The sequence below is a fragment of the Kogia breviceps genome, chromosome 13 (assembly GCF_026419965.1).
Source record: "Kogia breviceps isolate mKogBre1 chromosome 13, mKogBre1 haplotype 1, whole genome shotgun sequence".
Lineage (NCBI taxonomy): Eukaryota > Metazoa > Chordata > Mammalia > Artiodactyla > Physeteridae > Kogia > Kogia breviceps.
In genome coordinates this window covers 65,728,258-65,755,373 of record NC_081322.1, presented here as the reverse complement: position 1 = coordinate 65,755,373, position 27,116 = coordinate 65,728,258, and the positions used below count along the sequence as shown (strand labels likewise).

At 40.4% G+C, this 27,116-nt stretch overlaps 1 protein-coding gene across 1 annotated transcript; it reads left to right on the top strand.

Moving 5' to 3' along the window:
• Positions 1–484: 484 nt before the first annotated feature.
• Positions 485–14,402, top strand: IL22RA2 (interleukin 22 receptor subunit alpha 2). The gene is made up of 5 exons (XM_059083992.1): positions 485–545; positions 4,581–4,716; positions 7,088–7,266; positions 13,097–13,263; positions 14,253–14,402. The coding sequence occupies exons 1-5, from the start codon at positions 485–487 to the stop codon at positions 14,400–14,402; spliced, it is 693 nt and encodes a 230-aa protein (XP_058939975.1).
• Positions 14,403–27,116: the final 12,714 nt, after the last annotated feature.

The window sequence follows — 27,116 nt, the reverse complement described above, 5'->3', positions numbered from 1 at the left end:
CCATGAAGGCAGGAAAAGGAAGAATCAACCAGAGACCCCATCTGCTTGAACCACTGCCAGGGGCCCTGATCGTTGCAACTGCCAAGCCCTTTACTCAGAATCACCCTGGGAGCCTCTCTGCCCTCTCTGCCAGAATCCCTGAAGGCCTCCTTCACTCTCCTGCGAGCATCTTGCATAATTCCTCACCCTACCTGCCCTCCGGGCCACCAATTCTCAGTGTTTTGCCTTTTCTCAGCTAGCAGAGCTCCCCCAAAACCAAGCGTTCACATCAAAGTGACTTAACAGCAAATGTCTTTTGAAATGATTCTTAATACTTCTTACCCCCAAATTATAATACAGTATAATTTATGAACAAAATGAGATTGTATTTGCTTCAAGAACCATGGTTACAACCAAAAGGGGATGTTGCGTGGGAGGATCCGAGTTTCCTCTGCTGCCCGGAGCTGCCCTGTCCTTGAGAGGAGAGCTGGTCACACTCACAGCCATGACACCTGAATATCGCTGTCTAGGCTTCCTCATCGGTGTCCTCCTGCCTGGTGTGGTAGGTAAGTGCTTCATTTCTTTTTAATTGCTCACGGCTTTGTCATCTGAGCCTGCTCAAGGAGACTGTTAGACATGGCAGGGGTGCATTTCTGGGCTTTGTAAAATTTTCAGCTTTCTCCTGTCACAAACTGGTCCGGGCAGACATGGGGTCCGTTTCTCTCTCTGCAGCCTGAATAACTGCATGCGGACTTCACGAGTAGCTACTAAAGAGGAGGCACTCTTGTGGATGCCAAAACTTCACACAGGACAAACATACACCCCTCTCTGTCTCCTTAGCCTTTCTGTTGCCTTCAAGGACAAGATAGAATACTGGTTACCAGCATAGCTCCTCAGCCAGACTGCCTGAATCTGGATTTCAACCCTGCCATTTTACTATCTAGAAAAACTGGGGCAACTGGCTTAAACCCCCTCTGCCTCAATTACTTCATCTGTCAGGTGGGGATTGTAGGTCACTTTGAGGATTAAATGAGTTCATGCATGATAAGTGCTTAGAGCAGTGCCTAGCACAGAATAGACCATAAACAACATGTAAGAATTTGCTGTTGGTATCCATGGAGAATTCTTCAAGAGCAGAGAGCATCTTATCATCCCAACTTACCTCTGAGCAAGGCCATTAGGACCCCCAGTTAACAGATGGGTACCTCTCAGTTTAAGTGTCTCAGTTAACTTTCACAAGACTGTACAGTTGCCCAGTGACTGATAAACATAAAACAATAAAACATAAAACATAAAAACAATTCAATCCTCCATTTCCCAGAAATGTGTGGATCTGAGTAGACTATGACTTTGGCCTTTGGTCAGACCAAGAACTCAATTAGCAGAATATGGCAGGAATTCAAGTGCTACCCAAATGACCTAGGCTCTGCATCTCACCAGACCTGTAACCATATGGGCAGGATACACAACTTCTTTAGACCTCAGTTTCCCCAAGTGTAAAATGTACTAATAAAAATACCTACGTTATCGGGTGGTTGCGAGAATGAAAGAAGATGTAAAGCTTTGAGCACAGGGCCTGATATACATCTAAGGTTCAAATGCGTTCAGTGATTAATGAAGGCCAGCCAGGGGGAGGAGGCGGAGGGAAAGAAGGAATATCTTCATCCTCTTGTTGCTCTGCTTCCTCCATTAGCTCCTCTCTCCTGAGCCTTTTCTGTTGGTTTGCTGTGACGGGTGAGCGGCAGGCTCCAGGGCCAGACAGCCTGGCTACAAAATCAGCCTCACCGTCTGCAGCTGCATCAGCTCTTTTACTTCCCCAAGGCTTGGATTTTGGTCTGTAAGAGGAAGACCACAATGATATCTTTTCCACAGATGAGCTGGGCAGACTCAATGAAGAGAGGTAAAATCCCCTCTGTGTCTGGTACAGAGGGATTGCTATTTTCTCAGATGGAGGTTAGCAGTGGTGTTACAAAACTGAGAGAAGGAATCTGAAGAGAGACTAGGTCAAGGACACTGAACTATCTATGTTCGGGATAGCAAATCGACTCTAGGAAGGATCTTCCGGAAATTGTGCATGCTTGTCACCTCCTGAAGACTTCTGCTAAGTACAATTTTATGTGCTAAATACGGTTGATCACGGGTAGTGATCTGGGTGAACAAAACCAATGATGGCATTTGACTCTTTCCAAGTACACATCGCCACTTGATGCACTGAAGGAGGTCCAAAACTAAAAATAAAAACAAACAAAAACCAAATAACAGTAATGACACTATTTGGTTGGTAAAAATAACTACCTAAGGAAACAGCCCCATTCATTAGAAAATAACATATCTTGAATGTGCAGAGCTGAGACCATGGGCTTAGGAGAATTTGCTTCCATCTTAATGATATTTGAGCAAAGACCTAAAGGAGATGAAGAAATGAGGCATGTGGAAATCCCGGGAAGAGTATTCTAGGAAAAGGGAAGGGCCAACGCAGAGACCTCGGATGGGGCCATTCCCAGCATGGTGGACCAGGAGAAAGGAGGCCACGCTGGAGAAGCCAGGGGGCAAGTGGTAGAAGATGAGGAAAAGACGGGCGATGTGCTTCCCCACTCCTCCTGCACACCACCTATCCCTTAGCAGAAACTTTGGGCCTGTTGGAGAGGCAAAGCTTCACCTCTGCCCATTTTAGGTTTTCAGTTGGGACTCTTTTTTTTTTTTTAACTTCCACAATGTTACATGTCAAATTTATTCAATAAAAAAGTCGGCTAGGACTCCTTAACCAAAAGGCAGATTAATAAAACAGTTTAGGGCTTCCCTGGTGGCGCAGTGGTTGAGAGTCCGCCTGCCCATGCAGGCGACGCGGGTTCGTGCCCCGGTCCGGGAAGATCCCACATGCCGCGGAGCGGCTGGGCCCGTGAGCCATGGTCGCTGAGCCTGTGCGTCCGGAGCCTGTGCTCCGCAACGGGAGAGGCCACAACGGTGAGAGGCCCGCATACCGCAAAAATAAATAAATAAAATAAAATAAATAAAAGTTTATTAATGCGTGCAGCGCACAACACCAGGGGGGATCCTGCATGAAGAGAAACTCAAAATGGCGGCTTAGAATTCCAGCTTCTGTAGCATCTTCAGCAAAGCACGATACACCTTGTAGGAACATGACAGGACAGAGGAAAGCAGTTTTAGTCTTCCAAGGGAGGAATTTGTGGGAAAGTAAATACGTGGGAGAAAACAAATGGAGTAAGTTTCATTTGCAGATTCTGCTGATGCCTTCTTTGGGCTGATAAGAATCTGTCTGCAGTAAAGTAAAAGGAGAATTCATTGGGTTGGCCAAAAAGTTCGTTCGGGTCTTTCTGCAAGAGCGCACCCAAAACCCGAGCGAACTTTTTGGCCAGCCCTATATATCCTGCCTTCGGGCGGAAAAAGGGGGGGAGGTCAAGAGAGCTCTTCCTGCATTTGCTGCTTCTTAATTGCCTTCAGCTCAAAATAATTTTTATGTCAAAGAGGCATATTTGGGGGTAATATACTCTGGTTTCCTTCAGACCCTAGAATAAAATTTTGGCAAAGGTCTCCTGCCTCCAGTGGACCAAACGTAGGTGAGATTGAGCTCTCATGTCGCTTGAAGTGACCAAGAAAGCACAAACTATGCCAGTGAGAAATTATCCCCCTTCCTGCCATGACTCCTGTCGAGACTCTTCTCAGGAATGCTGGCTTCCATGGCAAGCCCTTGGGCAGCTTCCCTCCACAGCCTGGACCAGTCTACCTGAGCAGTTCTGCTCGGGCACTTGGACCCAGGATGCAGGCAGGTAAGAGCATCCACTCAGGAGTAGAGCCAGCCTACAATGCAATAAAGCCAGGTCAGCTGAGAGAGGTGGAGGACAATGAAGTAGGACGAAGAGATGAAGCAAGAACCAGAGAAAGGAGGAATGAGTTCCAGGCTGAGGTCCTGGAGGCAGAACAGAATCCAGGCGAAAGCTTGCCTCAGAGGAGCAGTAATGCAGGGTCTCCTAGGAAGGTGGGCAAAGTGGCCTTGGTGAGGACTTTCATCTCAGTCATTACATTCCATCACCACCAGGGGCGGAATTAAGGACAACGCTATCTTTTCACTGCCGTTACTTCCTCTCCAGCTTAGGAGTGGGGTGGGAGTTTATCACGTATGTTTTTATAGTCTGGATCACAACTGTCCTGAGACTTTAGCACGCATCAAAATCATCACATCAAAGATCAAAAATGTTGATTTCTGGGGCTTCCCTGGTGGCGCAGTGGTTGAGAATCCGCCTGCCGATGTAGGGGACACGGGTTCGTGCCCCCGTCCGGGAAGATCCCACATGCCGCGGAGCTGCTGGGCCCGTGAGCCACGGCCGCTGAGCCTGTGCGTCCGGAGCCTGTGCTCCGCAACGGGAGAGGACACAACAGTGAGAGGCCCGCATACCGCAAAAAAAAAAAAAAAAAAAAAAAAAAAAAAAAAATGTTGATTTCTGGGCTCCGCTTCCACCATCTGCACCTGTAACAACTATTTCAAGGAATCCTGATGCAGGTATTATTACACTGAAAATTATGGCTAATAACGGTGGTGCTCATATCAATGTTGAGTGTTGCTCCGTTTCTTATTGTTTTAGGAACTCAGCCAGCCCACGAGTCTCTGAAACCTCAACGAGTACATTTTCAGTCCCAAAATTTTCACAACATTTTGCACTGGCAGCCTGGGCGGGCTTGTCTCGGCAACAGCAGTGTCTATTTTGTGCAGTATAAAACGTAAGTAATCTGAGCTTCCTCCAGCTAGTAGAGATGACCATTAAGATTCCATGTTCTAGAAGGCGATGGAGTGTTAGGATCTGAGCTTTTGTCAGTTTCAAAAGGGTTGAGAAGAAGCGGGGATGAGGGCAGGAGTGTGTCTTCCCTGGAGGTGACACAAAATGCATGATGACATGTAGTCTGTGACGAGAGATACTTCATCCCTCAGAGACCCAGCACTTCGGCTTCACAGGGTCAGCCTTTGGCTTCACAGCAGAGACTCTCTCAATACACATTTGTCCACTGAATGTTAGAAGCGACTTGTTTAGCACCTGATAGGTACTCGATTAAATTGACGCTATTGATAGTTGAAAAAGAAGTTGTGGGACACATGGGTGTGAGTGTGTAAACTACATTTTCGATCTAAAGGTCATTTCTTCAGAGTGGGTTTACTATTTAGAAAATTCCTTTCAAAAATGAACGTCTCCTGTACGCGTGAATGCAAATTTGAACACGCTGAGGCATGTTCCTCCTGTGTGATCTTCAGACTAATTCTAGTAGATTGTTGCCAAAACTCAGATATAATCCACTCCTTTCCTGGATCGAGGCCTGGAAACAGAAGCTCCTGATTTGCAAATGGCAGGTTTTCCCCTTCACACATCTCTGTTCAGGGCGCTGGGGGTGGGAGTATGCAGATAGGAGTTGAAGCTCTTCCTTCTCTTACATAGATTGAGCTTCTGGATGAACATGAGACAGGAGATATTACAGTTTAGCTTTTATGATTTTCTATTAGAAATTCAGAAGATTAGATGTAGCTATGGACCAAAGTAGCAATTTTTATGCCATAAATTCATTCATGTCTCTCCAGCATGGGGTAGATCCAAAGTCAGATTTTTCCATTTATCAAGCTCTCACTAACTTCAGAAGGACTATTTCCAGAAGTTTCTCAGTCTTTAACTGCTGCTTTTCTCAACATATATTGTGTAGCAACTGTAAACTTCACAAATCTTTACAATAAGGATTTCTCCTCTCCAAAAACAGATTTGTGCGTCGTTGGAACTGCTTCCCTGTAGGAAGTGGGGATTGGTGATCTTTTTATTCTTCCCCTGTAGGCAGTATAAGCAAGGCAAAGTGGGCCTATTTATGGTTCAACATAAACAGTGGATCACACGTTGTTTTTCCATGAAATTAATGAAGATTAAACTTTAGGGCCCCATGGAAAAATTTCATAGTTGTAATTGTTTTTCTTGAATAGAGCTCTTAAATTTGTATAAATTTCAGAATACTTGGAACCATTCCTACCTATGTGATATTTTCAATAGCACAATGCAGATTTATATTTTCAAAATCTTTTATTTGGGGTCTATCAAGTTCTGATGGGCCTACTGACAGTTTCTGTCCCATTTAGGATAAGACAAAAAATGAAGTATTACACTAAAAAAGAAGCCAGTCCTTACAGCTAAATTCAGCTAGCAAAGGCAATGTCTAATAAGAGTTAGAAAGCATTAGATTGTGCTTAATATATGTTGTTGGTCCTGCTCTTACGGTGTCTTCTGATATAATGAAACTGCTGTCAGCATATAGTTTACAGAGTACAGACATCAGCAATACTCTTCATTATATGGCTAAAAAGTTATATTTCAAGTCCTTCAACAAATATTTTGGAAGCTTTCTCCCCAGCCTCTAACTCCTCCTCTGTTCCCACCATCATCTTATTGCATTTTCTTTGATTTGTGACTGGTAAGGAAGGGAAGCATTAATCTTCCCTTTTGCTGTTATACCATCCCACAGTCTTAGGCCGAATCAACGTATCTGGTGCTTTGCCTCATTACCTTTTCTTCCTGGGTTCTCCCCATTCTCTCCCAGCCTCTAATTACAAAACCCCTTAAAGAGCCCTTCCTGCAACCCTCGTTCAGTTGTCAAAAAGGAGATTGACGTTATGTGTTGGGTAAATGTCACCTGAGACGAAAAGTGGTAGCAACTTCTCAGAACCAGGCACGCTACTCAACAGCGAGCTGATAAGAAGTGAGGAAAACCACAAAGTGTTGAAACCTCAGGAGCCTGAAGGACATGGAGAGCTCGTAGTCAAAAATGGAAGTTGGTTCAGACCCCAGAAGAAAAACTTCACTAAGTACTAAAAATCCAAAAACCCTTATGCTAGTGTTACAGAAGGTATCAAGCTTGAGTTTATCTTTCAACAAGATAGCACTTTGATAGCACTTTAATTAATTAAAAAATTTTAAAGATACTTAAGAGCAGCTGTCAGCTTTCACAGTGGTGCTGATATTGGAGGACAAATTTCAGCCATTCTGAAAACTGAATAGACTGAAAAAACTGAAGACTCCTTCAATGGAATAAAGGAATGCAGATTTTTGTCTTTTCCCTTCTATAGGTATGGACAGAGACAATGGAAAAATAAAGAGGACTGCTGGGGTATTCGAGAGTTCTTCTGTGACCTTACCAACGAAACGTCAGACATATGGGAACCTTACTACGGGAGAGTGAGGACGACGCTGGCTGGGGTCCACTCAGGCTGGACCATGACACAACGGTTCTCTCCCTGGTGGGAAAGTGAGTTCCATGGAGTTTCTTTGCATTTGCCTTTCCTGCCCTTGAATAACCCTCATGGAGCATGGTTAGCTAGCTAGCAGACCCTGTGCTTTGGTGAGGTCCACACCATTGTCTCATTTGAGCTCATTCTCAGAACAGCTCTAGCAGATGGCTTTTACTATTCTCAGCCCAGGAAGTCAAGGCACGGAAACTTTAGTAGTAGCCCAGGTCTCAGAATTCAAATTCGGCTGCCTTTGATTCAGAGCTGACACTCTATCCCACTGCCAGGATGTTGCCTGCTAGAAAAAAAGAAGTATTTTTAGATAGCAGAAAAGGAGCCATATGGGGTCATTCCTAAGCATGACGGTTAACTTATTGAAAATACACATTAGAAAAATTTTCTATTGAGGACATTAAGATCACTGAATATAGGAGTTCTAAGAGGCACCTCTGAGGATACCAAGCATACTTGACCCCGCTGTATATATAATTCTATTTCCCTTTGATAATTGGAACCAATCACCCTAGACAACAGAAGTACCGCATTTCCTCCTTGTGGGTTAAATGGCATAAGGAGCTCCCAACCTTCAGGAGGCAGCCTCAACTTCCAATTCTTTGAAAAAATTGTTGTTATAACCCAGAAGAATTAAGAATCAAGTGTATGGGAAACAAACCACTTGAGTGGTTTGAGTTTAATAGTGAGAATTACCCCTCCCACTTCCATTTCCTGTATCCTAGACCAGCGAATTTTGTCCATGGAAGAAATAGCACCATATATTGGTCACAAGATTAGAGCATGTACAAATTCACATATCACCTCACAAGGTGTTGTCTGTCAAACTGAGTTTTCAATGGTCCACCTTACCTTCCTATCAAGCCAGGGGGTTCTGAATGATGGGATATATGGTAAAGCCAAACATTCCTGTGGGTGTGAGACTTGACTTCACTCCTTCCACGTTAACTTAGATTTTCTGTCATAAGCAATATATCATGGTGTACTATGCTCATGAATAGGGCGTTCACTACATCCATGGTGGGGAGTGGTCATGGGGACTGGCTCATAAAAGCATTGAAGCAGGAAAGACAAATATTTAATCAGAAAAGTATCTATTCCAGTGTCTCTTGTCCCGTCCCTGTTGGAAGGGATCAAAAAAATCTGCTATATAAAGTGAACTATACTAGGGGTTCAGCACTGGACCTCCTAACTGGGAAGCTGAACACGCAGGAGTGCCAGTCCAGTCTTGGCAAGAAGAAGTCCATATTGTTGAGTCTGTATAGCTTCCATCCCTTGTCACACTGCCATTTTATTCATGAGCCTATCGAGCAAGTGTGGGGCATCGGGCAGACAGACTTTCATTGCCTCCACCTAGATTTATTAAACAGCTTTATTGAGATATAATTCACATCCCTTACGATTACTCATATAATGTATACAATTCAATAATTTTTTACTATATTCACAGATAAGTACAACCATCACCCATAGTCAATTTTAGAATATTTTCATCACCACAAAAAAGAAATTCTATACTCTTTGGCTATCACCCTCCTATTCTCTCCCTCCTTTAGCCTCTCAGCCCTAGGTGACCATGAACCTATTTTCTGTCTCTAAAGAGTTCCCTAATCTTGATATTTCATATGAATAGAATCATATAATATGTGATCTTTTGTGACTGGCTCCTTTCATTTAGCATAATGTTTTCAAGGTTTGTCCATTTTGTAGCATGTATCAGTGCTTCGTTCCTTCTTGTGGCTGAATAACATTGCAGTGCTCGGATATACTGCATTTTGTTTATCCATTCCCCAGTTGATGGATATTTGAGTTGTTTTCACATTTTAGCTCCTGTGAATAGAGCTCCTATAAACATTCATGTACAAGTTTTTGTGTAGACATGTTTTTATTTCTCTTGGGTATATACCTAGGAGTGGAATCACTTGGTCACCCTGTAACTGTATGTTTAGTCACTTGAGAAACTGCCAGACTGTTTTCCAAAGCAGCTGCACCATTTTCCATTCCCATCAGCAGTGTATGAGGGTTCCTATTTCCCCACATCCTTAGCACCACTATGTCACTTTTTGATTATAGCAGTCCTAGTGCATGTGAAATGGTATCTCATGTGATTTTGATTTGCATTTCCCTGATGATTAGTGATGTTGAGCATCTTTTCATGTGTTTATTGGCCATTTGCATATCTCCCTTGGAAAATTGTCCATTCAGATACTTTGCCCATTTTTAAATTGAATGATTTGTCTTTTAATTATTGAGTTTTAAGTTTTTTGTATATTATGGACACCATTACCTTATCAGATATATGATTTTCAAATATTTTCTCCCATTCTGTGATTTGTCTTTTCACTTTCTCAATGGTGTCATTTGAAGCCCCAAAATATTTAACTTTGGTGAAGTCCAATCTACCTATTTTTTCTCTTGCTACTCATGCTTTCAGTGTCATATCTAAGAATTCTTTGCCAAATCCAAGGCTATGAATATTTAGCCTAAGCTTTCTTCTATGAGTTTTATAGTTTTGGCTCTTACATTTAAATCTTTGATCAATTTTGAGTTCATTTTTATATATGATGTGAGGTAAGGGTCCAACTTCATTCTTTTGTACATGGCTATCCCATTGTTCCAGCATCATTTGTTGAAAAGGTATTCTCTACCCATTGAATGATTTTGGCACCCTATTGAAAATGCAAGCCATAGAGAGAAAATATTCACAGTGCATGTTTTGGACAAAGGACTATGTCCATAATGTACAAAGAACTCTTACAAATCAATATTAAAAAGACAAGACAACGAATTTTAAAAATGGGCAGGGGCTTCCCTGGTGGTGCAGTGGTTGAGAGTCTGCCTGCTGATGCAGGAGACACAGGTTCGTGCCCCGGTCCGGGAAGATCCCACAGGCCATTGAGCGGCTGGGCCCGTGAGCCATGGCCACTGGGCCTGCGCGTCCAGAGCCTGTGCTCCACAACGGGAGAGGCCACAACAGTGAGAGGCCCGCGTACCGCAAAAAAAAAAAAAAAAGGCAAAGACTTGAACAGGCTTTTCACAAAAGGGAATATTCATGGCCAATGAACATATGAAATTCCATTAGTCATCAGGGAAATGCAACTTAAAAACATAATAAATTGGTACTACACACTTACCAGAATGGCCAAACTTAAACTTTTTAAAAATAATAATGCCAAGTATTAGAGAGAATGTGAAAAAAATGGGAACTTTCATACACTGCTGAAGGGAATATAAATTGTTGTATCTACTGTGGGGAAATGGCAGAATTTACAAAAGCTAAACATATATAAACTCTATCACTCAGAAATTCCACTCTTAGTTATATTCCCAACAAAATGCATGTTTCCCAAGTGACATATGTAAGAATGTTCCTGCTACTTTACTCAGAATATCCAAAAACTAGAAACAACCTAAAAGTCTGTGAATAACACAATGGATGAATTGTGTTATTCATACAATTAAATACCACACAGCAAACAAACGAACAAACTCTTTTTTTTAATGTTTTTATAGCATTCTTTTATATATATATATATAAATTTATTTATTTTATTTTATTACTTATTTTTGGCTGTGTTGGGTCTTCATTGCTGTGCACCGGCTTTCTCCAGTTGCGACGAGTGGGGCCTACTCTTTGTTGTGGTGCACAGGCTTCTCGTTGCAGTGGCTTCTCTTGTTGAGGAGCACAGGCTCTAGGTGCACAGGCTTCAGTAGTTGTGGCACATGGGCTCAGTAGTTGTGGCACGTGGGCTCAGTAGTTGTGGCACGTGGGCTCAGTAGTTGTGGCACGTGGGCTCAGTAGTTGTGGCTCATGGGCTCTAGAGCACAGGCTCAGTAGTTGTGGCACACGGGCTTAGTTGCTCTGCGGCATGTGGAATCTTCCCGGACCAGGGCTCGAACCTGTGTTTCCTGCATTGGCAGGCGGATTCTTAACCACTGAGCTACCAGGGAAGTCCCAAAAGAACAAACTTCTGATACATGCAACATGGATAGATGTGTATGTACTAGATTACCAGGGCTATCATAGCAAAATACCACAGACTGGGTGGCTTGAACAACAGAAATTTATTTTCCTACACTTCTGGAGGCTGGAAGTCCAAGATCAAGGTGTCCACAGGTTTGGTTTCTTCTGAAGCCATTCTCCTTGGCCACTTTCTTGCTGTGTCCTTCCGTGGTCATCCCTCTGTGCTCAATTGTATGTGTCTTCTTATAAGGACAACAGTCATATCGGATTAGGGACCACCCATACCAGCCATATGACTTCATTTTTTAAAAAGCCATATGCTTTTTTAAAAAAGACCCTATCTCCAAATGCAGTCATATTACTGTGTGTTAGGACTTTAACCTATGAATTTGTGGGGAGACACAATTCAGCCCATAATTACATATATACAAATAAAAGTGAAAGAGTGAAACAAGTCAGACACACAAAAAAGTGTATAGTGTATGATTCCAAAAATGAATGTACCTGGTGATAAAAGTTAGGAAAATTGTGATTATCCCCTGGGGTTAAGTAATTGGAGGAAAGGTGAAGGAGGTTTCTGAGGTGTTGGTAATGTCCCGTTTTTTGTTCTGGGTGATAGCTATACAGGAGTGTTTATTTGTAAAGATTTGTTGAGCCATATCCTCACGATTTATTTGTCTATATCTATCCTATAAGTTGCTAAAAAGTGTATTTAAAATTTAAAAGTTCTAACCAAACAACAAAAAAGAAAGCATCAACTTTCAATATGTGTTCACAATAAAAACACAAGGAAGCAGATCAACACAAGCAAGGTTGGAAGAAACAAGTACTGGCTGGACCAGTGCTTCAAGGATTTGTAATATTGGAAGCAGATAATAAAATAAATAAGCTTAAAGAAATAACAGAGGGAATAAAAACATAATCAAAGGACAAAATATTACTAAGACCAAATAGATTGAAAAAGACCCAAATAGAGCTCATAGAAATGAAAAAAATATAATCATTGAAATTCAAAAAGTTGATTTGGGGGCTTAAAGATCAGTTTAGACATGACAAAGTAGTAAACTGATGGACTGGAAGACAGCTCTGAAGAAACCCTTCAGAATACCCCGCTGAGAAAAAAAAGATGGAAAAAGAAAAAAGAAAATGACATATGGAAAATCAAATGAGAAATGCTAACAGATGTTGAACTGAAATTCTAGAATAAAAGCATGTATGTCTCTATCTCTATCTATCTCCAAGTTGATTGATCATGGCTAGTTTTCAAGAATCATAAAAGATATGTATCTACAAACTAAAAATACATAATGAACGCCGAACAAAAAAACAACAAACAACAAAACCCATTAATGAATTAAATCATTTAGAATTACTATAGTTAATCTGGGGGAAATTAAAGTGACTAGTTATTTAGTTTTCTGTCCTAGTTAACGGTCATCTGATTATTGATACCAAATGCAAGGAACAAAAATTCTCTCTTGATCCTTCTCCTGCTATTCCATAGTATATAACATAATTCTGTTGAAATAATTTTATAGCAACAAGTCTTCAAATGATTATCAAGCTGCTTTGAAATTTTACATCTTTAAGGACCTACAAAATATTTGGCTTACACTAAGATCTTCACCCAAATAACTTTTTATACTTCGTTTTCCAAAACAATCACTGCAGGCTGTGGATATGTCTTTGCAAATAAAGAATCATCTGCAAAGAAACTTCTCAGATATTTATATTTTAGGTGTTAGCAGTATCTCTTCATAATGATTTTTGCCAGATCCCTGAACTTAATAATGATTTGTTATTATGCATAATGTGTCCATATGAAATATTACATTTTTGAGTGATATTGTCAAATTTTCCTATTCTTTCCTCAGCAAAGATAGATCCTCCAGTCATGAATATAACCCAAGTTAATGGATCTTTGTTGGTGAATCTCCATGCTCCCAACTTACCATATAGAGACCATAAAAGAAAAAATGTATCAATTGAATACTATGGGCTAGTATACCGAGTCTTTGTAATTAACAGTTCACTGGAAAAGGTAAGTTCAGATGAATAGATAAGTTTGGTATTTTTTCTTTTGTTTAAGCAATATTTTAGCCATAAAATAGGTCCTGTCTTTTGCTATTCTATCCCCTCTTATTTTTCCTTATCTTTTTTTAGTTCCTTCTCACTTTCACCCTCATTGATAAGCAATTAGTGTTTACCATCACCATCAGAATTGTGCGTACATGTGTTTGCACCTTTTCTATCATTCAGCTGGTTTCCTTTTGATTTTCCCTGCATATCTAAAGATTGGTATTAACAATATTTAATTCCATTTGATTGTCACAAATATTCATTTTTAGGGACTTTACACACCTTATTTTAAAGTGGTTTTTGGATCAGAGCATTATATATTAGTGCCAGTTTTGCTCTGATATTATAATCCTCCATTGGTGCTTTTATTTTGGTTTGGTGGCTAATTGAATGTTCCTTTTTTTGGTGTCCATCTAAGACAGGGTTCCTTTGGCTGTAGAAAACAGAAACCCGTTCAAACTGGTTCAAATAGAAAAGTGGAGGGGAGAGGAGGATTTTTACTCAGAGGTAATGATCAATCTTACAACAGCCAGAAGCAAGAAATAAACTGCTGCCAGGCTTTGTAGTCACTGGGAAGGAGAAATGGAGAAGCAAGTTGTAAAGAATCTCACTCTGCTTCTTCTCTGTGGTCACATGCCACATGTCTACAACTGTCTCCAAATCTACTCCATTCTCCTCACTGCACAGTTCAAATTATTAAAAAAGAGACTCTGACCACTGAGTCAATCAAATCAGCATCACTAGGGAGAAGTCATGTGGTTCCTCCACAGCCATGTGACCTGTCCCTTTCTCAGCCTGTGAGCTAGGACTCTGGAGAAGGAGGATGTATCTTGGAAGAAACCCTACAGCCCATCTAAACTGATCATGAACAACTTAGTTTTATCAAAAATAGAGCAAGCCAATGACTTACTGGAAACCATTTATCATCTCATTTTTCCCCCTTGTGTGTAGGAGCAAAAGGTATATGAAGGAGCTCACAGAGTTGTTGAAATTGAAGCTCTAACACCTCACACTGGTTACTGTATAGTGGCTGAAATGTATCAGCCCACATTAGACAGAAGAAGTCAGAGAAGCCAAGGGAGATGTGTGGAAAGTCCTTGAAGTGCTCTGCAGAGTGGCAATCCAAACTCTCTGAAAATAGGATGGCTCGTTTTGAAGAATCTCATTGAAAGTTGTTTATATATATATATATATACATTTTACTGAAATATAGTTGATTTACAATGTTGTGCTAGTTAGTTTTTATATATTCTTAATGCAATGTTCACTGTTATACTTCATAGACCTCTTTGTTTAATCATTCTTTCTTCCTTTATATTTTATTTGTAAACGAAATTTAAGCAGTTCCCACCCACACACACAAAAAAATTAGAATTTAAAGAAGAGGCATAAAACAAAGGGCTCTCTCTGTGAAATACAGAATTTATTTCTGACTGTAACATCTCTAACATAATCTCCGTTCTTCTAAGTCAGCTAAATAAAAATTAAAGAACCAAGGAGCAGTAAGCATGTTTTTAAATGTTGAATGAATTTTTTAAAATAGCATCACAGACAAGCAATCCTGATGCAATCCTTTTTCACTATCTACTTACCGTTAACTTGACATAGATATTTCAACTTTCACATAAGTGGAATTTTTATGTGAATGAGTATTTTCCCATACATTTCTATTTTATATAAATATACTTTCCATACATTCATTTTCTATTATATAATATTCTTACCTAATGAACCAATATTTTCTTTTAAATTCTATTCTATGTAAATAAGAATAATATTTGAAAAAAAGCCTCTCATTATTTGTGGATTAATATCTAGGTTAAGTTTATCAGAATAACATCTAAATACCGAAGGATGCCTACTCAATACAATTTCCTTCATTTAACACATACTCACATTAAGGTTTTCTTTTCTGTTTTTGTTTGGTTTTTAATATTGCCTGAGAAGAATGTATCTTTATTATCAAAGTCAGGTATAAGATTTTTCAGCAACAAAGTAAAAAAGAACGTTTAACTCTAATTTATACCACACTCATTACTCAATCCTCCTGGTGAAGGGTCCCTTGCCAGTGGCATCTTCATAATCTCTATATACAAGGATCTTTTGAATGAAAGTTTGGTTGGGGACATAGGGTATGGTTGGGGACCAGGTAAAGAAGTTGACTTGCAGCTGAAAGCATAGCATGGGTGGTGGGTTTATTGGGGAGAGGGCCTGGTGCTGGCAGAGATTGTAGAGCCAGTTAAAGCCTACCAACAATCTCCTAGCAGCTCCAGGCCCCAACAAGTGAAGGTCTATGGGCTCGGGTTCAGTGTAGCAACAGAAAGCTGCCTTCCTCACCTTGGGCTCAGTGTTTAAGGCTATCTTTTTTTGTGAAGAGATATGAATTGGAGAACATTTGTATGATTCCTCATGAACATTGCTACAAAATGTGACAAAAACATATAAAGTGTTTCTGGTTATATACAATGGCACACAATAATAAACTGATTAAAAATTTAGAAATGTGAGGAGGGAGATAGTAAGAGATAGAGAAAGAGCTAGAGAATTGTTTTCACTGCTTTCCCACGTGGTCAAAAAAAATGAATTTGAGCACACATCTCGAGATAAAAATTACTTTAATCTATGTTTCTGAATTACTTTTTTTTTTGCTTGCTGTCCTTTTGAGGGGGAATTAAGAGCAATGGGATGGGTATGGAGTAAGGATAGTGCATGGCCAGCAGCATTTAAGTTTTTGAAATTCAATAGTCCTGAAGACTGATTTAAAAACAGTTATGGCTGGGGCTTCCCTGGTGGTGCAGTGGTTGAGAATCTGCCTGCTAATGCAGAGGACACAGGTTCAAGGCCTGGTCTGGAAAGATCCCAGATGCCACGGAGCAACTAGGCCCGTGAGCCACAACTACTGAGCCTGTGCGTCTGGAGCCTGTGCTCCGCAACGAGAGGGCGCGATAGTGAGAGGCCTGCACGCCACAATGAAGAGTGGGCCCGCTTGCCACAACTAGAGAAAGCCCTCGCACAGAAACGAAGACCCAACACAGCCCAAAATAAATAAATTAATTAATTTAAAAAAAAAAACAGTTATGGCTGCCTTATGAAAGTTATTAGGTAGCATCAAGTTTTATGTTATGTTTGTTGTACTTTGTTTTTGCTTTCATGCTTAGGCAAGTTACTTAGGCATGCTTAGGCAAGAATAAAATACTTTGTACAAAATGATAACTGTTACATTCTTCATTGTGCTAGGAATATATTGTACTATTTCAATAAATCTTTTAATATTTTTGCTTTGTATTTTGACATATCTGTTACTTGGGTTTTTTAAAGGATGGACTTGTAAATTCTGTCAGGTGAAATCCTAATTAGACTTCTTAGACCTACAGTAAGTTCCAACCAGAAATGAGCAAACAGTGTTGATCAGGACTTCAAGCATTCCTTGATCTTGCCCTATGATCAAATGGCAATTCCACTCTTACAGGTTCTCAGGCCAAAAGCTTAGGGGCCATCTTTGTTACCCCCCTTTCAGTCACATCCTATATTCAATCTGTCAATAAATTCTACTGGCTCGGGCTTCCCTGGTGGCGCAGTGGTTAAGAGTCCGCCTGCCGATGCAGGGGACACGGGTTCGTGCCCCGGTCCGGGAGGATCCCACATGCCGCTGGGCGGCTGGGCCCGTGAGCCATGGCCGCTGAGCCTGCGCGTCCGGAGCCTGTGCTCCGCAACGGGAGAGGCCACAACAGTGAGAGGCCCCGCGTACTACAGAAAAAAAAAAAAAAAAATTCTACTGGCTCTAAACTCCAAAATATAACTTTTCTCACACCTACCTTATTCCAGGCCAACATCCTTTCTCATCTGGATGATTTCTAGAGCCCCCTGGCTGGTCTCCCTCTCTGCTCTTGCCTCATTCTAGTCTGGTCTCAGCAGGGTAGCCGGGTGACGCTTTGAACATAAATCAGATCATGTGACTCTTCTGCTCCTAACCCTCCAATGGCTCCCCGTCTCATAAAGGTACAAAACCAAAGTTCTTCCCATGGCCTCCAAGGCCCTGGATGATCTGATTCCTTTTCTCCTAATCTCTCAGACCTCAGTCCCTAATTCTGGCCACTCCCACTTTGTTCCAGTGCACTGACCCTGTTGCTTGGCCCTCAAATGCAAATGTTCTGGCCTGAGGACCTCTCTGCCAGCTGCTTCCTGGAAAGCTGTGCCAGCAATCCATAGGCAGGCTAGCGCCCGTCACCTACACTAGGTCTTTGCTGCCAGGTTGCCTTATCAGTGACGCTTCCCTCACCATTCAATTTAAAGTGGCAAACTACCCGCCGTGAGTCTCTCTACCTCTCATTTTCCCTCACAGCACTTAAACCACCTGACACACTGTCATTCACTTGTTCATCTTGTTTATTGTTTGTCTTTCCCTCCTCCACTAGAATGTAAGGCAGGTCTGCCATTTTGTTTTGTTTTGTTCTGTTCCCACAGCTGTCTCTTCATCCTCTAGAACAGAACCAGTGCATAACAGATGCTCAATTAATATTTGTGAGATAATTTAATGAAGCAAGGGTGGAACCACTGACATCATGGGAGAGTTGGTGAGGAGGACGGGGTGGGGGGGGGCTTTTCTTATCATTTTGTACAATCTGCTGCCTATCTTCCTCCACAGGTTAGTGAGCCATTCTTTACAGAGATGCCACGATGGAGATAAGCAGAGACAAGGTCTTGGGCAATTCTGAGCAGAGCTATTCTGGAGCAATTGTTTCTTCCTCCAACTCAGTGTCATTTCCTAGGCATTGTTTTCTCTCCTTGGATAGTGGTCAAGTCCAGAAGTCCCTCCCCAGGTTTTCTTTAAAAGGAGAGAGGGAGTGAAATTGAGAATGTGAAAAAACATGCCCACTTTGATGAGAAGGAATTTTAGAGAGAGTTCTCAATATAGGGTTGAGGTAGGTGTTCATGGTTTAAATTCATTTCTAGGATGGGTTCTCACAGGACAGCAACCCAAGATCACACAGTTTGGGATTATTTATATGAGGTTTATGGCATCCTCAGCAATGGCTTTTTTTTGCCAGAAAAAATTATTCAGGGGATATTGGGATTGTTTTTAATTAATTCTTGGTTTATGAAAACTGCAAATTCAAATCCCTTGTTATTCTTTGTTTTTAAGTTCAATTCATAAACCTTATTACTCCTGTTTATAAATCTGGCAACTTTTAGCAATCACTTTTAAGAAGGCTTTTAGAATTTAATTGAATTATTTTAGATATTTATAAATTTAATATATTCCATATCCTTTTGAACACCTCGATTGTATAACACACAGGTTGTCAAGAACTGTAAGAGGTCTGATAGCTTACCCTACTCAGAAGCTAACAAGTTAGCCTGTCAACATTTTTTCAATGCTAGCAGCAGACATGAGACTCCTGGGTCAGAGGCAAAGAGCTTTAACACTCACAGCAATAGCATCATTTTGCATCAGTTCACTGTTCAGTAGGCCTGGGTTAGGGGCTTCCCTGGTGGCGCAGTGGTTGAGAATCCGCCTGCCGATTCAGGGGACACGGGTTCGTTCCCCAGTCCGGGAAGATCCCACATGCCGCGGAGCGGCTGGGCCGGTGAGTCATGGCTGCTGAGCCTGCGCGTCCCGAGCCTGTGCTCCGCGACGGGAGAGGCCACAACAGTGAGAGGCCTGCGTACCGCGAAAAAAAAAAAAAAGAATCTGCCTGCCAATGCAGGGGGCATGGTTTTGAGCCCTGGTTCAGGAAGATCCCACATGTCATGGAGCAACTAAGCCCATGTGCCACAACTACTGAAGCCTGTGCGCCTAGAGCCTGTGCTCCGCAACTAGAGAAGCCACCGCAATGAGAAGCCCGGGCACCACAACAAAGAGTAGCCCCCACTCGTCGCACCTAGACGAAGACCCAGTGCAGCCAAAAATAAATAAATAAAATAAATAAGTTATAAAAAAGAATAGGTCTGGGTTAGGACCCAATTATAATATGACAACTAAATTTAATGTGGTATCCTAAATGGGATCAAGAAACAGAAAAAAAAAAAAAAGGACATTGGGTAAAAACTAAGGAAATCTGAATAAAGTATGGACTTTAGTTAATAATGATGTATCATGATTGGTTCATTAATTATGCCAAGTATACAATACCAGTGTAAAATAATAGTAAGGGAAATCTGGTGTAGGGTATATGGGAAATCTCTGTACTATCTTCATAAAATTTTTGTAAATGTAAAACTATTTAAAAGCGTTTTTTAAAGTTGAGTAAAAGAGAAATGTTAAATAAATTATAGAACATATTGTACTTGAGTATTGAAAACACTGTGAAGATTGTAATCAGTGATTGAAATCCAGGAACACTGCTTTTGAGCTTACCAGGGATGTCATTCTTTCTCAGCAGTGTGACGTGGGAAGATGTGTGACCAAACCACATCAGTCTCCACCCATAAGTTACAATTTCAGATGATTCTTAGTCAGCACTAATTAAAAGTCTTTCATCAACCACCCTGAGAATAAGCAGAGACTAACCACTGAAAGCAGAGCTGAAACCTTTCCAAGAGTGAAACATGTCTGTCTAGAGGGAACTGGGGCTTCTTGGTGTCTGGGTTCTCAGGGGATTTCTTAGGTGGGAAGTCACTATTAACACCAGGCTCTGGTTTACCACAGGGGCATGGCTCTTCAGAAGCGTGTGTCTTTCAGCAATCCCCTTGGCAAACATGAGTCCTTATCTACACAGGCAAGACCCCTCTCTCTGGAGGTAGGGAGAGGGAATTAAGGGCCATATTCACTGATGCCCCATCCTCAGTAGCTCCCTACCATCTGTCATCCCACCCTGTTCACAATCATGCAGGGATTATAGCACTATCCCTCCCTAAACACTCAAGGTCTCAAAGTGAGAGAAGAGAGTGCCAACATTTCTCGTCTGTAAAATGGAGGACAACAGGAAAGGGTTGGTCTAAGTCAGTGGTCTGGAACTTCAGTCTATGTGAGAATCATCTGGAGGGCTTGTTACAACACAAGTTACTGAGTCCCCCTCCAGAGTTCCTGCTCAACAGAGGGCCAATAATTAGCATTTCTGACAAATCCCCAGGTGATTCTGATGCTGCTGGTTGGAAAGCAGCTCTTTGAGAACCACTGGCTTAAATGATCTTGAGGACATCTTTCTACTTTCGTATTTATGAAATCCATGTATCTCAGACTCATGTGATGATAAAAATCACCTGAGAACGTGGTTAAATATACAGATCAGCAGGCCCTACTCTCAACCTCCTAACTCAGAATCACCAGGAGAGCACCCCAAGTGATTCTTATGATCAGAGAAGTTTAAGAAAATTCATTACATAAAAACTCAGGGGACCATCGATGAAGATGGTGTTAGGTTGGAGCAGGGCATGGTGGGGAGATTGCAGGCAATCAAGGACAGCATGCAGCCCCAGAAGAAATGGGTAAAGCTGAAGGAGGGGGTGAGAAAGGATCATCAGGGGCACAGTTTTGCCTTGACCCCTGCCCACTGGGTGTAAAGCACTGCAGAAATCATCTCAACCACTTGGCATGCTTCTTTACTACTCTACCAGTACTATTGGATGGGAGGGCAGGAAGCTCCAGGGAGGACAAATAGCCAAAAGGTGATAGATACAGGGTTAAAGAGCAATACTGGAAGGTCATCAAATGTAGCATTCATTGAGTGTTTCGAATGTGCTTGGTTTTCCCTAACATATAACAACACATCAATGGAAAAGCCTTTTATTATTTATTTATTTATGTATTTACTTTTGTGTCCTCTCTTACATGAGGGACAAAGCTGGTCTTATGAGTAGTTAGAGCATACGGCTTCTAAAGCCTCTTATGGCCAAGGAGACCATATGTCCAGGTTTTCCCTGGACAATTTACTATTATCTCATTTTCCTGTGCAGTCCTCACCCCCATTCTCTCTCAAAAGTATCCTGGCTTAAGAACTTACATTACTTATATAAATTACATATAGCTCTAAAATTCCACATGTCCATAGATCTAGTCATAGTCACTTATATTTGTCTAATGCCTTACATCTTAAAAGGCATTTTTGTAAAATGAGTTGAAGATCTTATCCCCACTGTGACATTCTGGGAACAGACTCAGAGAGCCTAAGTGACATGACCAACATCACAGTGCTATTCGTGAATCAGAACTAAAGCCTCTTCTATACCCTAGACCAATGGGTTTCTTCCAAAATAGTATTATTTGAAGGTAAAGTGTTCCTTCTCTTTATATTATATTATCCATGTATCCCAGAAAACAAAAATTCTGTCATGAAGATGTTCATTCCTTTTTTATTTATTTTTAAAATAAAAAATATTCTAAGCCTCCATCAACTAATACATCTGTGGAGTTAAGTAGAGAGGTAGTAGAAAACTGAGTCTACTATAGTAGGAAACAAAGCACGTGCCACCACCTTAACCCCACGACACCCTGGCAGGAAGTAGAAAGAAAAATGGTAACAGAAGGAAAGAACTGTGAGTAGAAAAGCAAATCCCCTCAAAGGTATTTTTTGAGGGGAGGTGTAGGGCAAGGAGGGCATCACAAGTCCTGCTTCCCAATTTTGCCTGTATGGTCTCCAGTAATGCTAGTCAGTTCATATTAAACAGAAACTAATTCTGTCTGAAAGCAATGTGAGGCCTTAATTCAGCCTAAATTCTCCTCGTATAGATTAAGGAGCAGAGAGAAATTTCTCCTTATAGAGAAAGTCCCAGCCCAATGATGGCAACCAAGATGCTCCATTTAAAAGACCGTTTTCAAAATGCCACCATCCTAGAAAGAGGTCTTATTTAGAATGAGACCAAGAATCTTCCTGGAGATATTTCTCCCTTTCTTCTCTGAAAGGCAGCTTCAGGACCATGTTGTTTTTCCCTGGTGTGACTGCCCGCCCTTCTTTCCTGCAGCATGTTCGGGGGGCTGCTTGATTAAACAAGAGACTCAAGGAGAAGGCCGTTAGAAAATTGGAAAGAGTGGCAGCTAGAGACCAGATGCTCCTGCCTTATAAATTAGTAGAAGATTATGCACAGCCAGCTGTACCATATAAATGCCCGGTTTTTATACCACACCATGACCCTCTGTGTTTATCACATGGTCCAGCATCTGGTCAATTCTGTCCCCAACTCCCATATATCTATTCAAATCAAGCATTGGCTGGGGATTTATTTATGTATATGCTTCAATCTCAATCAGGATACCCTCCTGAGCTCCTAACTTGCAGCGTGGCAGAGAATTAACCCAGCAAGTCCTTTGTATCATGACTGTAAGTACCTCATTCATTTGGAGGATCATTTTCTTTTCACAAGGTTTAGAAGGTGAGTAGTGGCCAAATGAGGAATGCATGCATGTATGTAGATAATAAAGACTAGATCTAGATATAGATATATAGATACAGATATAGAAATATAAGACTCAAAGTCTTTACACACCAAGATATGGATTTTCTAGAATAAGGTAGAAGTAATGTTTTGTGTGCCTTGAATAATTAAGATAAAAAGGAAAGAGGCTTTCTTGTGTTTTTAAATCTTGAGCTAAATCTGAAGTTACAAAAAGTCTTCTAAGTTTCTTTTGTAAAGACAGTTTTTCCAAGAAAAAAATCCATTAATTGATTACTTGGCTTTGGGTGTTTTGCTTTAAATGTCTTCGTTCGTTTATTGTTAATGTGACCCAAGTTATGTGGGCCCATCTTTGTGGTGCAGCCCAAAGAATACTCTGATCTTCTCCTCATGCCACACATCAAAACAAATTCTAGATTGACCAAAGAATTAAATGGAAAAAAGTTAAACAAAAAATAAACTTAGAAGAAAACACTTTAACAATTTTTTCTGATTTCTGGAAGGTAAAGGCTTTAGATTATAAAAACAAGGGAGACATTATAATAGAAAAATATTGATAGATTTTATCCCATAAAACTTTAAATTTTCTAAATTTCCAAATTTAGCACAACCTGAATTAAAAGACAAACAGCATGGTGTGTTTTTTTTTTTTTTTTTTGCAACAGATAACGAACAAAGAATTAATAACCTTAACATATGGAAAACTCTTAGGGATCAACAAGGAAAACACCAAAGCAACAGATAAATAGGAAGAAGACAGAATTAAACAGTTCTCAACAGAGAAAATACAAATTGTCAGTAAATTTTTGTTTTGCACAATTCATTAGTAATGTTAAAATCTTAAGTTGAAACGAAGTACCATTCTACACCTATCAGCTAGGAAAGTTTAAATTATAATAGCAAGGATGGGATGAGATCGATAAATGGGGCAATCAATCTGGAAAGCAAATTAGCTTCAAAGTTCAGATCCCTGACTCAGAAATTTTACTTCTGGGCCTCTATACTAAGGGTGAAAATTTCAAAATGCAGGTGTAAATTCAGGCACAGTGATATTCACTACAGTGTAAGTTTAATAGCAAAACAAAGAGTGGAAACCATCTAAATGCTCTTCAGCTATAGGGAAATGGCAAAATATATTGGATATGTCCTTTAGGCTATTAAGTTCTCATTAAAAATCATTCTTACAAGAATTTGTAATGACATAGGAAAGGGGAATAAATTCACATTTCTCTGGCCTAATTAATGTGGCACCTTTTCCATGGGCATTTGATCTGCAGCGTGTCCAGTCTATGTGAAGCTTTCCACACAGTACTGAAAGGAATAAGGGTATACCACCCCCAGAGATGTCAATTTGGCATAAAGATTATTTTGAGCTAGAAGAAGTTAAGAATCAACAGACACAGGAAGACTTCTTTGCCCTCCCCTTATTTGCCTACACGCAGGGCATAAATTTCCCTTTGTGAGGGATGGCTTAAGTTCTCCCCATGTTCCTGTTCCTGAATAAGGAAAGTGACCTTTATTAGGAGAGACAGTCAACACCAAGGTGACTCTGCATAAACAAACTTTACTAAAATAACCTGTGTCCTCCACTAGTTCCCTCATACATTTCCTAGTTACTTCCCCACAATTTACAGTCCCTTGAAGTCCAAACACTCTTTTGATTGTTAAAATGTTACATAAGCTCCCAAGTCTAACCCTTCCTTTGAGTTTCACTTCTTTTCTGTGAATTCCTGTGCACGTAAAAATATTAATAAATGTGTATTTGTTTCCTCTTGTTAATCTGTCTTTTGTCAGTTAAATTCACAGGCCCCCAGACACAGAACCTAAGAGAATAGGGGAAAGGTTTTTCCTCCCCAACAGTTTTCGACATGTAGAAATTCTTTCATGAATCTTAGCTATTATTGTCATTCTCATTTAATCCTTGAAACAACTCTGTAAAGTTGGCATTGTTTTACCCATTTCATGAAAGAGTGAAACAAGGCTCACTGAGGTCAAGTGCAGGGATATCTAACTAAACTACTGTTTGAACAAAGGTGGGTCAGAATCCACAGACCATGTTTTTCTCAACACATTCTGCTCCAAAGACTGGAGAATTCGACAAGACTCATCATAAAATTCAACAATATTCCACATTAAAAAGTTGTTTTCAATTGTTTGCAGGGTTGCATTTTTGTACTTTGGGGGTAGGTATAGAAAGAAATGGCTAAGAATGACTCTGGTTGGTAGGAAGGAGGATGGTTTAAGATCTTAAGATTATTCTAAATTAAAGCAATATGAAAAAGAGCTATCATACTAATAGCAATACTTGACTTGCATAAAAAAGAGTTTAAAAAAATTTGCAGTAGAATGATATACCTTGTTTTCTATGATTTTATCCAACTTCAAAGTCTTCTGATACCTGGAGGCAAGTATGCCTATAAATTGCAAATCTGAATTTCTAAACCTGGACTCTGAAGCATGTTTTGAGTGCAATGCTATAAATGTGACCCAGCTGTTACCTACACTTGCAATAAACAGAGGTGTCTCAAAATGGCTTCAAGTGACTTATAAATATCAGTGATGCAAGAAAAAGAAATTACTGGCACAAAAAAATGAAATATAGATCAATGGAACAGGATAGAAAGCCCAGAGATAAACCCACCCACATCTGGTCACCTTATCTTTGACAAAGGAGGCAAGAATATACAATGGAGAAAAGACAGCCTCTTCAATAAGTGGTGCTGGGAAAACTGGACAGCTACATGTAAAGAATGATATTAGAACACTTCATAACACCATACACAAAAATAAACTCAAAATGGATTAAAGACCTAAATGTAAAGCCAGACACTATAAAACTCTTAGAGGAAAACATAGGCAGAACACTCTATGACATAAATCACAGCAAGATCCTTTTTGACCCACCTCCTAGAGTAATGGAAATAAAAAACAAAAATAAACAAATGGGACCAAATGAAACTTAAAAGCTTTCGCACAGCAAAGGAAACCATAAACAAGATGAAAAGACAACCCTTAGAATGGAAGAAAATATTTGCAAACGAAGAAACTGACAAAGGAATAATCTCCAAAATATACAAGCAGCTCACGCAGCTCAATATCAAAAAAACAAATAACCCAATCCAAAAATGGGTGGAAGATCTAAATAGACATTTCTCCAGAGAAGACATACAGATTGCCAACAAACACACGAAAAGATGCTCAACATCTCTAATCATTAGAGAAATGCAAATCAAAACCACAATGACGTATCACCTCACACGTCAGAATGGCCATCATCAAAAAATCTAGAAACAATAAATGCTGGAGAGGGTGTGGAGAAAAGGGAACCTTCCTGCACTGTTGGTGAGAATGTAAATTGATACAGCCACTATGGAGAACAGTATGGAGGTTCCTTAAAAAACTACAAATGGAACTACCATACAACCCAGCAATCCCACTCCTGGGCATATACCCTGAGAAAACCATAATTCAAAAAGAGTCATGTACCACGATATTCATTGTAGCTCTGTTTACAATAGCCAGGACATGGAAGCAACCTAAGTGTCCATCAACAGATGAATGGATAAAGAAGATGTGGCACAATGGAATATTACTCAGACATAAAAAGGAACAAACTTGAGTTATTTGTAATGAGGTGGATGGACTCTAGAGTCTGTCATACAGAGCGAAGTAAGTAAGAAAGAGAAAAGCAAATACCGTATGCTAACACATATATATGGAATCTAAAAATACAGTACTGATGAACCTAGTGGCAGGGCAGGAATAAAGACGCAGACATAGAGAATGGACTTGACACGGGGGTCAGGGGAAAGGGGAAGCTGGGATAAAGTGAGACAGTAACATTGACATATATACACTACCAAATGTAAACTGGATGACTAGTGGGAAGCAGCCGCAGAGCACAGGGAGATCAGCTCTGTGCTTTGTGACCACCTAGAGGGGTGGGATAGGGAGGGTGGGAGGGAGGCTCAAAGGGAAGGGATATGGGGATATATGTATACATATAACTGATTCACTTTGTTGTACAGCAGAAACTAACACAACACTGTAAAGCAATTATACTCCAATAAAGATGAAAAAAAAAGGAAAAGAAATCTCTGTTTCTACTATACCATGATGTTAAATGCATTCTCTTTATTAGATTTTGTTACCTACATTTCCCCTTGGTTTATTTTTGAAAGATAACATCCCTTTAACCATATTTGAGACATATGTCAGTATGGAGGTTTGTACATTAGAGTTAGTAAGAGAAGGGGCTGCTGCAAAGTGTGTCTCTGTTTGGTACAGAAAGGAGTCACTGAAGACTTCAAAGTGATTTGGAAAATATTTAGGTATTAGCGGGAAAGAACTGTCATACAAAAACATTAAATTCAAAAAGAAGATTTTTAAAAAGCAAAGGAGGTGAGGGAAATGAGCTGCCTCCTTTTTTCCAAGATTTCATCTCATTTTAAGTTTTTTTTAGGTACTCTGGATGCAAACATGTCT